At 32.8% G+C, this 14,827-nt stretch overlaps 1 protein-coding gene across 1 annotated transcript in view; it reads left to right on the top strand.

Moving 5' to 3' along the window:
• The first annotated feature begins 3,125 nt into the window (after positions 1 to 3,125).
• LOC127734930 (uncharacterized) overlaps positions 3,126 to 14,827 on the top strand; it is a 36,538-nt gene continuing 24,836 nt past the window's right edge. Inside the window, exons 1-5 of the mRNA XM_052245256.1 lie at positions 3,126 to 3,545; positions 9,685 to 9,892; positions 11,854 to 12,134; positions 12,838 to 12,978; positions 14,603 to 14,800. Coding sequence (XP_052101216.1) covers positions 3,357 to 3,545; positions 9,685 to 9,892; positions 11,854 to 12,134; positions 12,838 to 12,978; positions 14,603 to 14,800 — 1,017 coding nt within the window. The 5' untranslated portion in view covers positions 3,126 to 3,356. The remainder of the gene's footprint in view (positions 3,546 to 9,684; positions 9,893 to 11,853; positions 12,135 to 12,837; positions 12,979 to 14,602; positions 14,801 to 14,827) is intronic.

The following is a 14,827-nucleotide window of genomic DNA, read 5'->3' as shown; positions in this document are numbered from 1 at the left end:
AAGACCATACAAGGTATTAAATATGATCCTTATATTGATTTGATTTGATTTTTGGTGTTTTAACGCCACTTTTAAGCACCGCTTTTGGGCTATTTCGTGGCGGCCAGTTTTTATTGGTGCAGGAAGTCGGAGTGCCCGGAGAAAACCAACGACCTTCGATAGGAAAACTGACAATCCAAGTCAATTAGACCACTCGGTCACCGAGGCCCCTGATCCTTATATATAACCTCTACAAGCAGTGCAAATTTTGTTGTTAGTTTGGTGGATAGAAGGTCGTTATGGGGGTAAATGACACCTTTTTAATCGAAATATGTGTTTCGATTTTGGAACTAAATTTTGGAACTTAAATTTTTTCTTGATATTCGATCATATGATATTATAATAGAAAACGCTCCTAACTCCCATAAAAAAAAGACATTCTTTACCGCTGGTCTCCATGCAAATCCACATCGGTCAGTTTAAATACATGATATTCAAAAGAGGAGTCCTAGAAATGTCTCTTATGGACTGAATGAATTGATAGTGCAGTAATTTTGTCCAGTCTTGTGAGTAGTGGTATTTATAAATATGATTACTCAACTGTTCTATACTCTTGGTAGTCGTAAATCGTGGTCATCTTACATATAGATCTATGTAGGTACACTGAACAACATGATCATTTTTTAATGACAACTTCACAAAAAGCGGCATAACTTATAAAATCACTATGAAAAATATCCAGCAAGCAGATGTAATCGTTATAAATTTTAACACTCAACCAAAGAAAAAAAAATTCAATCACGAACGTTTTTAAAATAACCGTTAACTTTTTAGTTTCTGTGATGATATTTGATATCTGGAGGAAAAGGAATTCTAATACTTTATCACTCAATTTGTAAAAATCTTTTAAATTTCTTTCATTACACCAAACGCTTAATAAATATTTGCCTAAACAATACAAAAGTGCTATTCAACGAAGTAGTTAAAGGTTTGTATTTTAAGATGGGTTTATTACAGAATAAATATTAAATTTTGACAGTTTAATCGATTACATATTTTCTACAATGATGAAATGGCAAGTTTCAAGCGAAAGCAACGAAAATGTTTTATGTTTGTGTATTTTGCTGCCAAAAAACTTTATTCTATTCAAACTCTATATTGATGCATTACACTTTTCGTGCTTACGATAAAAATCGGACAGCGAATTTAGTTTCTTTCAATTTATTTCTGGTTGGATAAAAAGAAATATGCAGCGTTTTAAATATGATTATCAATATTTTAAGTTGTTAAAAACATTTATTTTAACATTGAAACAGTTCTTTAAAATATTTTCTGAAGATGCTGCGAAATGGAACCAACATGTCTATTTTTTCAGACTTTGATGCACTCATCACGTGTATGTGCTATACTTTTATCAATACTATAATAAAATGTACTATCGTAAAAACAGATCATACTCCTGTTAGAGATACATCTTCTTCAAAGTATAGTTTTTACAATATTTTCTTTGTTGTAAAACATATATTATTAAAATATTGGCTTCAAAAGGCATTCCAATATAAAAAAAAAGGAGATGTGGTATGATTCCCAATGAGAAAACTATCCACCAAAGTTCAAATGAAGTGGATGTATGCAAGCCATTCAACCGAAAAAGGCTTTGCTATTGATAGAATCCCCGATGAGGAAAGTTAGCGATATATGAGTCAGTGGTAGCAGACATTTTTTTCTTGGCAAACCCCGAGATTATGAGATTTAACTATTATTAAAAACTTAGAAATTCAATGTAATTGATATGTTAGTTGAAGACGTTGAAATCAAACTATTTAGTATGTGTTGTGTATTGTTTCTTGATTTAGACCATGTTTCTTAGAATAATGAAATAAAAAGCGAATCAAGTCCAAGTTATATAAAAAATATCAGAACTCATTTATACTCGCCGATATTGAGAGAAAACCTTTTTAAACATAGCATCACTAGAACAACTATCGCTGCAGCCATAGCTTGTTACAGACACTTTCAATTAAAAAAGAGGGTTAAATCAGGGTTATATTTTAGGCAGTCATTATTAATTCCACATTATCGATGCTTCATAAATTCAAAGCAATCGACGCCATCGTGGTTCTGTTGAAAGTTATGGAATTCTTGTGTCAAAAAATGGTCACGGTGATGTTCCATTTGTCGTTGCCACGATCCCGTCCTCTTTTCCTCGATTGTGACATCATCGAATGCGAATTATCACCTTATTTTTACTTGCAATGAGTAACACAACGGGTACTTCTAGTGGAGCAGAAACTACTTACCCTTCCGTAGCACCTTATATCAATCCCGGGGTTTTTTTTTGTGGTCTTTGTGTTACTTAATCTTTAGTTTTCTGTGAAGTGTTTTATGAACTGTTGTTTGTCTTTTCGTCGTTTTTCTTTTTGGCAATGGTGCTGTCTGTCTTTTTATGTTTGTTTGTTTTTTATTTATGGTTCTTGGTTGCCTCTTTGGTATGTTCTTCCTCTTTTACATAGAGTTGACACATTCTTTTACTTCAATTAATAAGTCATGTTTTAGGAATTCAAAATTAAAACGTGGGTAGATTTATCAAACAAGACGGACGTGATATACATATTCTAGATGAATTTGTTCAGTTAAAAATTGCACCCTCTCTCTCACACTGGTGCTTCTGCTTGTTGAGGAAGTTTCAACGGCACTACAACATGAATAACCATCAGACAAAAGGGGATTAAGAGCACCTTAATAATGATGATCATTCGGATTTTTTTCCAATGATTATCGTGTTATATCTCGTGTGGACTGTCTTTATGGATACTGCGTATTAATAAAATGGACAAGTACAATTGCATTCCCTATTTTGTAATCCAAAATTAATACGATTACTATTTCATAAATTCACGGAAAAGGATTTGTAATTTCGAAATAATAGACAATGTAAATATAATACATGGAAATACTTTTTATGTGACCCAATCAGAAACGACGGATTTATATACTTACTTTAAACTCCAATACCATGCTATAAACGTATCGATTGTTTTTCTACAACTGGTAAAGTTTCATGCAAGGTTTAAATTACGTCGTGAACAGAACATGTAAAAATATCTTTTGGTAATCCAATTCTCTTTAAAGAGTTTATACTACAAGGGTCGACAATTTTGCACAATTTCTTCACCTTAAGATCCAATTCATCTGCTCTAAAGATGCATTTATGAAAAGACTTTGCTATAGTTATGATATATAACAAAGGACTTTATATTTAATAAATTTATCTATTGAACTGAACTCAAAATAGTAGGGTTAACTACTGTGTAATCAAGCAGAACTATTGACTACAAGTAAAACTAGGACTAGGAAGTAGTAATATAACGGACAAAATGTCTGGCAATTTTAGCATCGAAAAAGCTGATGATATATTCGAACTCCCCGACATGATGACCGGGATGAAATTCTTGAAACAATGGGGAATACCAACAAAAGGTGTGAAAAATACGAAAGCAGCACAAGACCTTCTTCTTGAACATTGCATATTTAGAGAAGATGTTGTACGAGAGACAAAAGAAATGGTAAGTTTAATAGTTACTTTATACATCAGGTAAATATGTTATAAACTTGTGATTATATCCTCGAGCTCGTTCTATGGAAAATATTTAGAGATCGATCATAATCGTCTTTTTTTCAGATATTGCGCCTGGTATGTACATAAATGAAAAGGATTCTGTTATAGACCACCATACCTCTGTTATGGTCTGTAATGTTTGCATTTTTGTGTTTTCGAGTTAAACGGTGTTTTTTTTTTAGAAACTCGTCTATTAATCGTTGAAACCCTTAAGTTGACCTTTTGGTATCTTCAGAATTTTGTGTTGATGGATTAATGTCTTATTGATGTCAAAAGGTAGATAGTGATTGTTGACTTATACATGCTAGAAAATAAATGCAAATGTAGCCAAAAGGTTCCTGAAATAAGCTTATTTTATTCAAATATAGAAATTCTCCCTTATAACTTCTTTGCTATAACATCACGGTCATACTATATCATGAAGCCATAGCTAAAATTTATGATATCCTTCAAGCCTTAAAAATTCAGACTTTTAAATACGTAATGAATAATAGTATCATACAGAGAATATACATGGTCAAATAAGTACTTTTAGCATTGCGCAATATCAAGTTAGACTGCTATGTTTATAAAGTTTATTCTTAGAAGACATAACATGAGAAAGCTTGTTTTCTATAACATCAAGTTAAGTTCTTTGAGCAGGCTTTAATAACTATTTAGAAATGCGAAGATTCTTTTATACGGTATAAATAGATAGGCAGACGGAAGAATGTTTTTCAACTGGCAACTATATCATGCAATTTATCAGAAAGAGAACATGTTATCTTTGAATATAGTTTACACTGGCACAAATATCGATTTTGTCATCAGCAAATTAAAACATAACTAAATTTGTATTCTTTTCAAACGGTTTTTTGGGATGTATATATACACATCCACGTTCTTTTTCTATAAAGAGATTACTCTATCTATATATTACATTTTACATATTTATTAACAGGTTAACTCCTAACTATCCTACTGCCTGTCGATACTTTTATTTTGGCATTGCACAAGTCATGTCTTCTTTGACTGTCCATGACGTTAAAACACTAAATCCCTGGGATGTGTTTTAGTTGAGTTTAGTCTTTGATGCATGATTTTTTATTATTAATTGTTTTTGGCTTTTAACTAGCTTTCAGTAACTGCCAGTACTCTCAAATCGTACTTTCGTGTTAATTTGACCTGTTGATACAATTTGTAATGTATTTTTGTTATTTAATATTTACGTATTTAGTGTTTCGTCTCACTATTTTTATAAGTACACCTTTGATAAGTGTTTAGTATGACGATAAATTTTCACTTTTGTTCTCGTACTAGGAACAACAAAATCATTTATTTTGTAAAAAATATTTCCGTACTCCATGTATTCCCTACAACAAAATTATTTTTATTTACCTGTGTACGTTATTTTATTTGGCGGCATTTTGTCCAAGATTATGGTTGTCTTTCTGATATTGTTTTACATCTAACCCCCTTGTTTTATTAATTTTGTATTTACATTGTGTCATAGATCAAATCTATTCGTTCAGTGTATGTTCACTTGTTCTTGTTAATATGTCTTTTGATTGAGTTAAGCCATTTCAATTGATATTTTATAGTGTGTATTTCTATGTTGTGATGTTACACTATTGTTTCAGGTAGGGTGAAGATTGGCGCCTATTAAAACGGGTAAACCCGCTGCATTTGTTTGGATATTATATAAACATAAGAAAAATCAGAGTTGTCTTTCTTCTTATAAAACTTCGGATATTATTGCCTTTATTATTAAAAAGAGCATGGTGCCAAGTATTTTCTATTAGATAATGGTTTATTTCTCACTTGCGTAATATTAAACTTTATCTTTACATTATAAATCTGATTCAAGACTTGGTCTGTATTTTTCGGTATACCTGTTTAACATTTGTATACACGGTTACAACTGTCAGACAACTGGGCGAATTAGCTGACTATAAAACCAGGTTTAACCCAGCATTTTCGTCGGAAAATACCTGTACCAAGTCAGGAATATGGCAGTTGTTTTTCTCTAGTTCCGTTTGATTTTGTCAGTTTTTATGGACTTCCTCTTTTTGAATTTGCCTTGGAGTTCAGTTTTTTTTTATACTTTTTTTCTGTAGCAAGAAAACGTCCATTCCCTCATATATATTTATATATAGTAATTCACTATTTTAGTATAATGTATATTAATAATAAGTATCATGTCGATTGTGTGTTTCTCTCTAATGAGTAATGTTTCAGTGTTCTTGTAATACCATTACTATTTGGTGATGTATTTTCTTACAGGACTAAATCTTATTTTGCGATTTCCGTTTGTACTTTTGTTGTCCGATCGAAATAAAAAGTGGACGGTTTGGGTACTAAAATAGATACTAGTTTAATCCAACCCTTATTGAAGGTTAGATACCTCGTCAGCGTTTGTCATCAATTATACCTATTTTTCTTTATTATCCTCTTCAAGACTTTAGGCAAATCTTCTGTAGACACTGTTAAATAATTTATCTGAAATTGGACTAATGTCATATATAGTTCGAACTTGACACATGGTATTGACACTTGAGCCGTTTTGGTTGTTTTTTATTTTTTTATTTTTTTTTGTTGGTTTCTTTACGTGACGTTTTCCAAATATCCCCCTTTTCATAAATAAAAAATTATTATTCTGTCTCGTTTTGGTTTCTAATATTTATAACTCGTATCGCATCTCAAAATGAATTAAACGAGTACATTGAAAAGTTAAATAGTTTATGTTCACGTTTGACATACTTATTCTTTCAGGTTTAAAATACATATAGAACAAACATTGTCACGGTTTAGTAATTTGACCTTAAAAACCGGGAAGCTTACATTCTTGTTTTTATTGTAAAGTTTGAAATTAACGATGTCGGGTGAATTTAGAATAGTGACTGCCGATGATATATTCAGACTCCCTGACGTTAACACGGGGATGAGAATTTTGAAGGCATGGGGTGCATCAACCAAAGGACTTAAGGATAAAAATGCCGTTCAAGATGCTCTGATGCAGCATTGGTTATCAAGAGAAGAGACACAACGGGAAGCGACAGATGAGGTTACAACTTCAAAATATTCTATTATTATGTTTCATTTTTTCATGATATGACTTTTAACAATTGTTTTAATGAAGAGTTTTAAATTACATGTATGTATATCGTTTACCAATCCATTCAATTTAATTATGTTATGTTTTGGTCAAATGATATTTTATAAAGGTCACTTTACAATATAAGAAGCCATGAATGATTTTTTTTATGATTTTATATTAAAATCGTGTATTACTATGACCATACAACCGAATTATTTTGTAAAATTAATTCTAACTGAAAGTGTCTGCATTTTCACTGATGTTTATGAACAATTATAGTATTTGTTCGTGACAGAAAAAGAAATGAATACCAGTTCAAACAGGAACCTTAATTCCAGTTTTGTTTATAAGTTTATAATAGTGTGTAATTCGTTGATTCAGATTTGTTCCAGTTTTGTTTATGGTAGTGTGTAATTCGTTGATTCAGATTTGTTTCTGATTTCATGATTTCAAAAAAGTTTTTTTTACTTATTTTATTACTTTAGTTGAGATTATACATATGTTAAGTGTTAAAAATCACCCTTTTCACAAACAAGTGACATTTCAATGAATGGTTTTCATTGTACTAGGTGCACACCATGCACTTTTGGCAATGACTCTTTATTCACCAAATAATGACACAGGAGGACAATAGTTATTATATGAATATATTGTCCAACTATAATTAAAACCATTAACTATTTAAGGTGCAATAAGGAAGTTCACAATTAGGACGTGATATTTCAATTTTGAAAGAGGAAGTTTGATTTGGAAAAGGACCAATTCAATCAATGGCTTATATAAAATACATAAAGAAAACTGTATGAATAATGAACTACTACACTGCTTTATACGAATTCAAAAACTAATCTCCTACAATGCTTTACTTATAGCAAGCCTTTATCATTACAAGCTCATGATTGATTGGTGTTTAACGCCACTTTCAGCAATAGTGTGCTGTTTCCTGGCGGTCAGTTTTTATTGGTGGAGGAAGCCGGAGTGCCCAGAGAGAACCACCGACCTTCGGTAGGAAAACTGACACTCCTAGTCAATTAAGATTTGAGTCGAGCGCAGATGCCACGTGCGGGACTCAGAACCTCATTGTTGACAGGCTATTGATATAGTAGTTCGACTGCATGGACCACTCGGCCACCGAGGCCCCGTATAAGCTCATGACGGCAATGTGTAAACTAAAAAATATAATAACAATAAAGACTCTACAATGCATCAAAGATAAAGAAAGATCTGGCCTTAAAATTTCTTTGTTTCAAGATGCTTTAAATCGTTTAAATGCATATGCTTCGTATCACAACGGGGACATAGAAATACCGGGCGTTTGAATGTCTGTTTGTGCGTGCGTCCGTCTGTCCGTCCGTCCGTCCAGTCTTAAAGTTCTCACTGAAGTTGTGAGTCCCGCACGTGGCAGATACGCTCGACTCCAATCTTAATTGACTAGGATTGACAGTTTTCCTACCGAAGGTCGGTTGTTCTCTCCAGGCACTCCGGCTTCCTCCATTTATAGTCCGATTTTTATCAAAGGTTAATATCAGCGCCGATCAACTTTTTTAAGGAAATAGTGTCCTTGGAAATGAAAACAATATGGAGAGTTTTCACGATTATACTTCTTGTCGAATTATTATGAAGTAAATTTCAACGGTTTATATCATATTTTTATCAAATATTATCGTAGCAATTGATTAGACGAGTTCGATCTGCGGCTATCAACTACTTATACGGGAGTTATGCCGCTTTGAAACAGAAATTATAGAGACAATTGCAATGTAAACCCTCTCATGCCTACATTTTTTGTGATATTTTTTTGAAAAGTTTAAAAAGATAAAAAAAAATGTTACTGGAGTTATTACAATTGGACAGACAAAATATGTGCAGCGGTGGGTGACATTGGCGTTGTTCTTTTATTTTTTTTTTTGTTATCTAAAGTTATGTAGACATGGAAGTATTTCACCTAATCAACTCTAAATGCACGTTACGGGAAGTTTTTAAAAATGGACTGTTCTTAGTTTTTAATGATTTTTGTTTTTATAGAGTTGAAAACGGGACGAAATAATATGGAAAAAAATATGAATATGAATTTGAATTCGAACGCAGGAATCTATTCCAGTACACTTCAATTCAAATAATGAACTCATACGGTTCTTCTTTTATCCTTTAGTTATACTCTCAAGGTTGTAATGTGCAGTTTCCAACAAAAATGGATGCTTATAAGATAGACACTATACTGCATAAATGCTTTGTTAAGATTTTGAGACCATGCGAAGGTATTTTGTCTTTTCTTGTGAGATGGAGACGTGTGGAATACGGCAATAAGACAGCAACACAGCTATTCAAATAACCAAAGCGTAAGACTGCTGACTTGTATAGTCTGCTTAAAAATCTTGAAAATAAAAAAATAATAAAGTTCAGATTGTTTGAATTACATTGTTACAACGTAAACAAACTCTAACAATTAATCTCAACTGAACTAGGGTAGTACTTCTTAACTCAGTCGGTTAGATCACTGACATTGAACACGAGTTCCAGAGGAGAAGATGTGATTCTGAGTGAATAAAGTGATTGTGACAGCAGCTGATGAGGTGTTCTGTTCACCAAATCTATGCTTTATAATTCAAAACTCATAGGGGTTAATCTAAATGAAATATTATTTTTTTGTATTTCAATGAAAACTGTTATTAACGACATTTGTATGACTGTTCTAATCATGAAATATCCCTCCCTTTGTATAAGACGATTAGTTCTATACGTATTTACTACCTAATAAGATAGCTGATCAAAAATTATTGCCGAAAAATTCGTTTGAATTCTTATAACAATAGAAAATGATGAGATATAACATCCTCTACTAAGTAGAATGTCTATGTTTCGATTTTAATAAATATCTTTTTAAGATTTAAAGAACTCAAACAGGCAAGTGAGAGGTAGTGATACTGAGGCAGTTTGTGCACATAAAGACCTTAAATTTGACAACTGATTAAAACTCTTCGTTAAGTATTATTATAACATCGTCTTATAGGTCACAAGTGGACTTAAAGAAGCTATAGTCGAGAGTAAAAGGAACAGAGATGGACTTATCAAGAGTTGTGAGGAGATGCTCAGTATATACAGACAGCTACCAACCAACCATCAGTCAAGTCTGAACAAAGTATTCCCTTCATTAGAAAAAACAACAAATCAGAAGATAAAGGAGCTTAGATCGAATGAATGTGCAGTTCTAGTAGCAGGTTTGCTCTAAGTTAGATCGAATGAATGTGCAGTTCTCGTAGCAGGTTTGCTCGAAGTGTTTTCTTGTAATCAAAGTATGTGTATTGGAAACAAGTGTATATTTGTGACAATTTGAAAAAAAATCTAAATTTTCATTTGGCATATCAAATTTTTCATTTGTGCCAAAAGATAAATATTTCTTTTGCGCCATTTTAAATTGGTCTGGTAAGATCACACTCATTATAGATCATTAACCGTTAATCTGAACTCAACAGATAAGTGGTGTTTAATGAGTTTACATATGCAAGTTTCATGCACTTGTATTCAGTATTGACTTACTGGAAGAGCTCATTGATTTGAACACTTTTGATACGATGAGTTGGTTATATTCTAAATAAACTTTAATGGACATTAATTATATTGGCTATGAAAAATATTCTTGAAAATATTTAGGTGCGGTCCCAGTCTATTAGAAGTGTTGCTTACAAATATTCTAATCGCCTTGGTGTTAAGAGTGCTCGCATCAAGTGTGGGAGGTCTTGCATTCGATCCCTAGCTGGTAATACCAAATACTGAAAATTGGTATTTGCTGCTTATTCATTAAGCACACGGCATAGCATTTAGGATTAAGAGCAAAGACAGGTCGATTTGGAACAGAATAATGTGTCCAGTTAGGATGGCTTGTCTTCCTGGGGGCCTTATGAACTAGCACGTTAGAAATACACATTAGCGTGTCGGTATTTAAGGTACTAAGCAGGTTTGATATTAAAAATATATCATGAATCCTGAATATGCATTTAGCTTGCCACTGAACGTTTAACAATAATCCATCATCATCATACAAATACTCTACCAGAACATACTAAAAATATGTTAATGTACATATGAGGTCAATATGTTTGCTGTTTTATGGCAAACAAAACATTTATGATCAATTTTCCGTGTTGATAAATTAAATAGTTTTAGAAAATTAACTAATCCTGCTCAAAATCTCACTGAGGGGCCTCGGTGGCCGAGTGGTCTAAGTAGTTACTACTGTAATCACTAGCCAGTCAACACTGAGGTTGTGAGTTCGAACCCCGCTCGTGCGGGTGCACTCGACTCCAATCTTAATTGACTAGGATTGTCAGTTTTCCTATCGAAGGTCGGTGGTTTTCTCCGGGCACTCCGGCTTCCTCCACCAATAAAAACTGGCCGCCACGAAGTAGCCCAAAAGCGGTGCTTAAAAGTGGCGTTAAAACACCAAAAATCAAATCAAATCAAATCAAAATCTCACTTCCGCCTCCCCGTTGTGAGAAGGGGTTAGATGGTATACTGAAAGGAAATAAGCTGTATAGACCATATCAATAAATTATATTAAACGTATGTTTTACATGACTGTTATTAAACTTGTTAACTGGTGCCAAAGAAATGTTTGTAGTGGCGCTGATAAAAAAAATATATATTTGTACAAATGGGAGAACTATTTTGACGCAAATGAAATGCTGATTGACACAAATGCTAAACGCCGAACATTTCTGTTGATTAATTACATGAAAAATATCCTTTAAATAATTCAATTAACTTCTGTTTACACTGAATATATATTTTTTTTAAATACTAATAGAGAGATTCTAAATTCCACGAATACCACATACTTGCATAAATCAGTGCTAGCAAGAAAACAAGGAAGAAAGGAAAACACGGGTAAACATAGCATGAAGATTTTATGTGTATAAAATTTACTCAAAAACAAATGTTAACATAATATTACATAGCTATTATCAATAACCGTTGACTAACAGTCATCCATAACTAGTACTAATCAAATAGTACCTAAAATATATAGATTACTAGTTAGGGGTGCTATTTCACGGAGGTAATATACCAATGGGTTGACATGTATGTATCAATGGGTCATAAATGCTCATCTTCCGTTAATGTTTTCTAAATTTTAACCTCTATGTAGTGTATTCACTGAATAAGTATTTTCTTTTTTAAGGAGAATCAGTTGCAGGCAAAAGTAGTTTTATAAACTTGCTGGTTGGTGTTGATTTATTGCCTACAAGTCAGCTGTCCTGTTCTGCAACTTTTTGTGAGCTACGGTACAGCAGTAGAAAAACTGCTGTGTGTTGTTCAAAAGAGGGAAAAAAGACAAAAATAGACATTAGTACCCCTGAGGGAATAGAGGAATTAAAACAACATATATCATACGTCACTGATGACGTAGATGACAATGAAAATGAGAAAGTAGAAATTTATTGGCCATTTGATATTTTGGAAGTAAGTAAGAATATACAGAGTTTGCGTGTTTGATTTGGCATCGAATTTTTTACTGTGTTTGAGCGAAAGACTGATTGTTTACCTTTTTAGATTTCCAATTTTTATCAATGTTAGAATACTTTTACTTTTCTAAACATTTAACGTCACCTGATATTGTTTAACACGTATGCACACAGAGATGATGATGTTAAAAATGAATTATTTCACACAAAGCATTTTTCCAACTTGGTCAACCACAGATATGCTTATGACTATAGAAATTGGCTTGCCATTTGGGGCTATATAAGGAAATATTGATAAAAAAGAATATATCAAGTTCATTAATTATACCCTTACTCTCACCATTTCACCTAAAATGAAAAAAAAATGTTCGCGAGAAAAGATTTCACTAACCTGAGGTACAAACACGAGTCGAGTATCTATTAAAAATATTAAATGTCGAATTTGTACTTGCCATAAGAAACACGAAGGGTGCAACATGTAGAGCCGGAGCTGCTTGGTTAGGTTCGTGTTGCTCAGTTTTAAGTTTTCGATGAAGTGTTTGGTAGACTTGTTTTTTTACTTATGATTATTAATCATGCCATTGGTATCTTTTGCCTCTTTTTGTTCCCCTGAAATACTTGTTTTACTCTGAAGTTAAGTAGATATGGTTGTATAATAAAAATAATACCCGACAAGCAAGACTTAATTTATTTTTATTCAGGATGGAATTGTGATTATTGACACGCCTGGAATTGGAACCAGTAAAGAAATGACAGAGAGAATACAACAGTACTTAGAAAATGCATTTGGTTGTATCTATATCATCAACAGTGCATCTGCAGGGGGTGTACAAAAAGGAAGGGTATGTTGCATATTAATCGTCAATAACCATTTGTGTGAATTTCTACAGAAATATTTTCACAGTCTACGTTTAAACTTGAGAACAGTAAAATTGGGTATCATTGAATGACATCCATTTCGACTCTGATCGTATGTATATATTTCCTATTACATAAAAATACCACTTTATAATTTTCGTGCGTCTGAAGCGCTTTCTGGGATTACCTCAGGAACTCCCAAACTCAGCTATTTGAAAACCACGGAGGTATAGATACATATAAACGTGGGCAATGTGACCAAAAAGGACCTTAAAAGAATAGCTAAAATTACCAAGGTAAACTTTTCATGAGGGAGTCGGAACCTTAGTTTCTTCTTAAATTTTAGTAATTTGTGGATTCTGTAGAGTGTTACAATTTTCATGAACACGGTTGTGTATTTTTTTTACAAAAGGGTAAGACGTATTGCTCAGTTTTGATCATAAAGTACAGATTTCAATTGATATATTTCATCGATACTAAAACTCATACTAAAGTGTACAGTTTGGACATTTATTTATTTATGTGAATGTGTGTCTTAATAAAACGGAAACAAAATTTTGTAAACACGATTTTGTGCAACTTTTTTTTATGCCCCACCTAGGGGCATTATGTTTTTCGGTCTGTGCGTCCGTTCGTCCGTTGTACCGTCCGTTCGTCCGTCCGCCGTCCGTCTGTCGGTCAAGGTAGTTTTTGATGAAGTTAGAGTCCAATCAACTTGAAACTTTGTACAGATGTTTCCTATGATATGATCTTTCTAATTTTAATGCCAAATTAGAGTTTCGACCCCAATTTCACGGTCCACTGAACATAGAAAATGATAGTGCGAGTGGGGCATCTGTGTACTATGGACACATTCTTGTATACAATAGACTGAAATAGCTGAAACGATATCATGCGTGATATTGAACGCTTAAATATTAACGTTTAACAAAACGAAATCGATCCAAAATATCCTATACATAAAGGATACACACGTATTTTACCTTGTTAAGGGAATGTGCTTTGGCGGAAATGATTTACCCTCTGTTTCCATATTTCGCCTCATTGTCGATAAATTTTGTTGTATGAAAGCTTATACATGTATTGGGAATAGTATTCTCATATCCGACTGCTGTTTGCCACGAAGATATGAGACGACTAAATATAATTTACATAGAAGTAATTATCTTTTCTCTCTGTTTTGATTCAAGGTTACACTTTCGGAAGATTCTTTATAGTTATGAATTTGGAATTAAATCTAAATTGCCTCTTTTTTCTGTCATCAAATTGATACCTTGTCAATGTTATCACTTCTTTTGTATGGCAATATGAATCGTTTTTCTATCTTGCCGATTTCTGGTTTAATTGCCAAAACTAGGACATTTTGCTGATACATGATAACACTTTTATGTAAGTATTAGGTACACCGGAGGCCGTTAACCCGAATGGGTGTATCTAACTTACACCAAGATATTATTGTCAATACAGAATGATAGTTTTTATTAATTTAGGAAAGGGTCTTTAGGCGATTTGTTATTGAAAAGCATGAAAAATGTAGGATATCCAATTTTATTTAATGACATCTTGGTGTAAATATTTATTACAGCGAAACTTTTTTTTATGTTTCAGATTATGGATTTCCTGAGAACGGTTATGAATTTATCAGAGGAACAATTTAATCCTCAGACCACCATATTTGTATGTAATAAATGGGAACAAGTTCCTTCCCGTGACAAAGATGAAGTGATGAAAAGTAACAATTACAAATTACGACAATGCTATCCAGATTTTAGAACAGATCAAGTATATTACCTATCTACTGAAAGAGTGAGTGCAATTATGTTTTCTCTCTCC

This window comes from Mytilus californianus, unplaced genomic scaffold (assembly GCF_021869535.1).
Source record: "Mytilus californianus isolate M0D057914Y unplaced genomic scaffold, xbMytCali1.0.p SCAF_1, whole genome shotgun sequence".
In the NCBI taxonomy this organism is placed as follows: Eukaryota; Metazoa; Mollusca; class Bivalvia; order Mytilida; family Mytilidae; genus Mytilus; species Mytilus californianus.
Note: the sequence above shows the minus strand (reverse complement) of the source record. Positions and strands in the feature narration are given on the sequence as shown.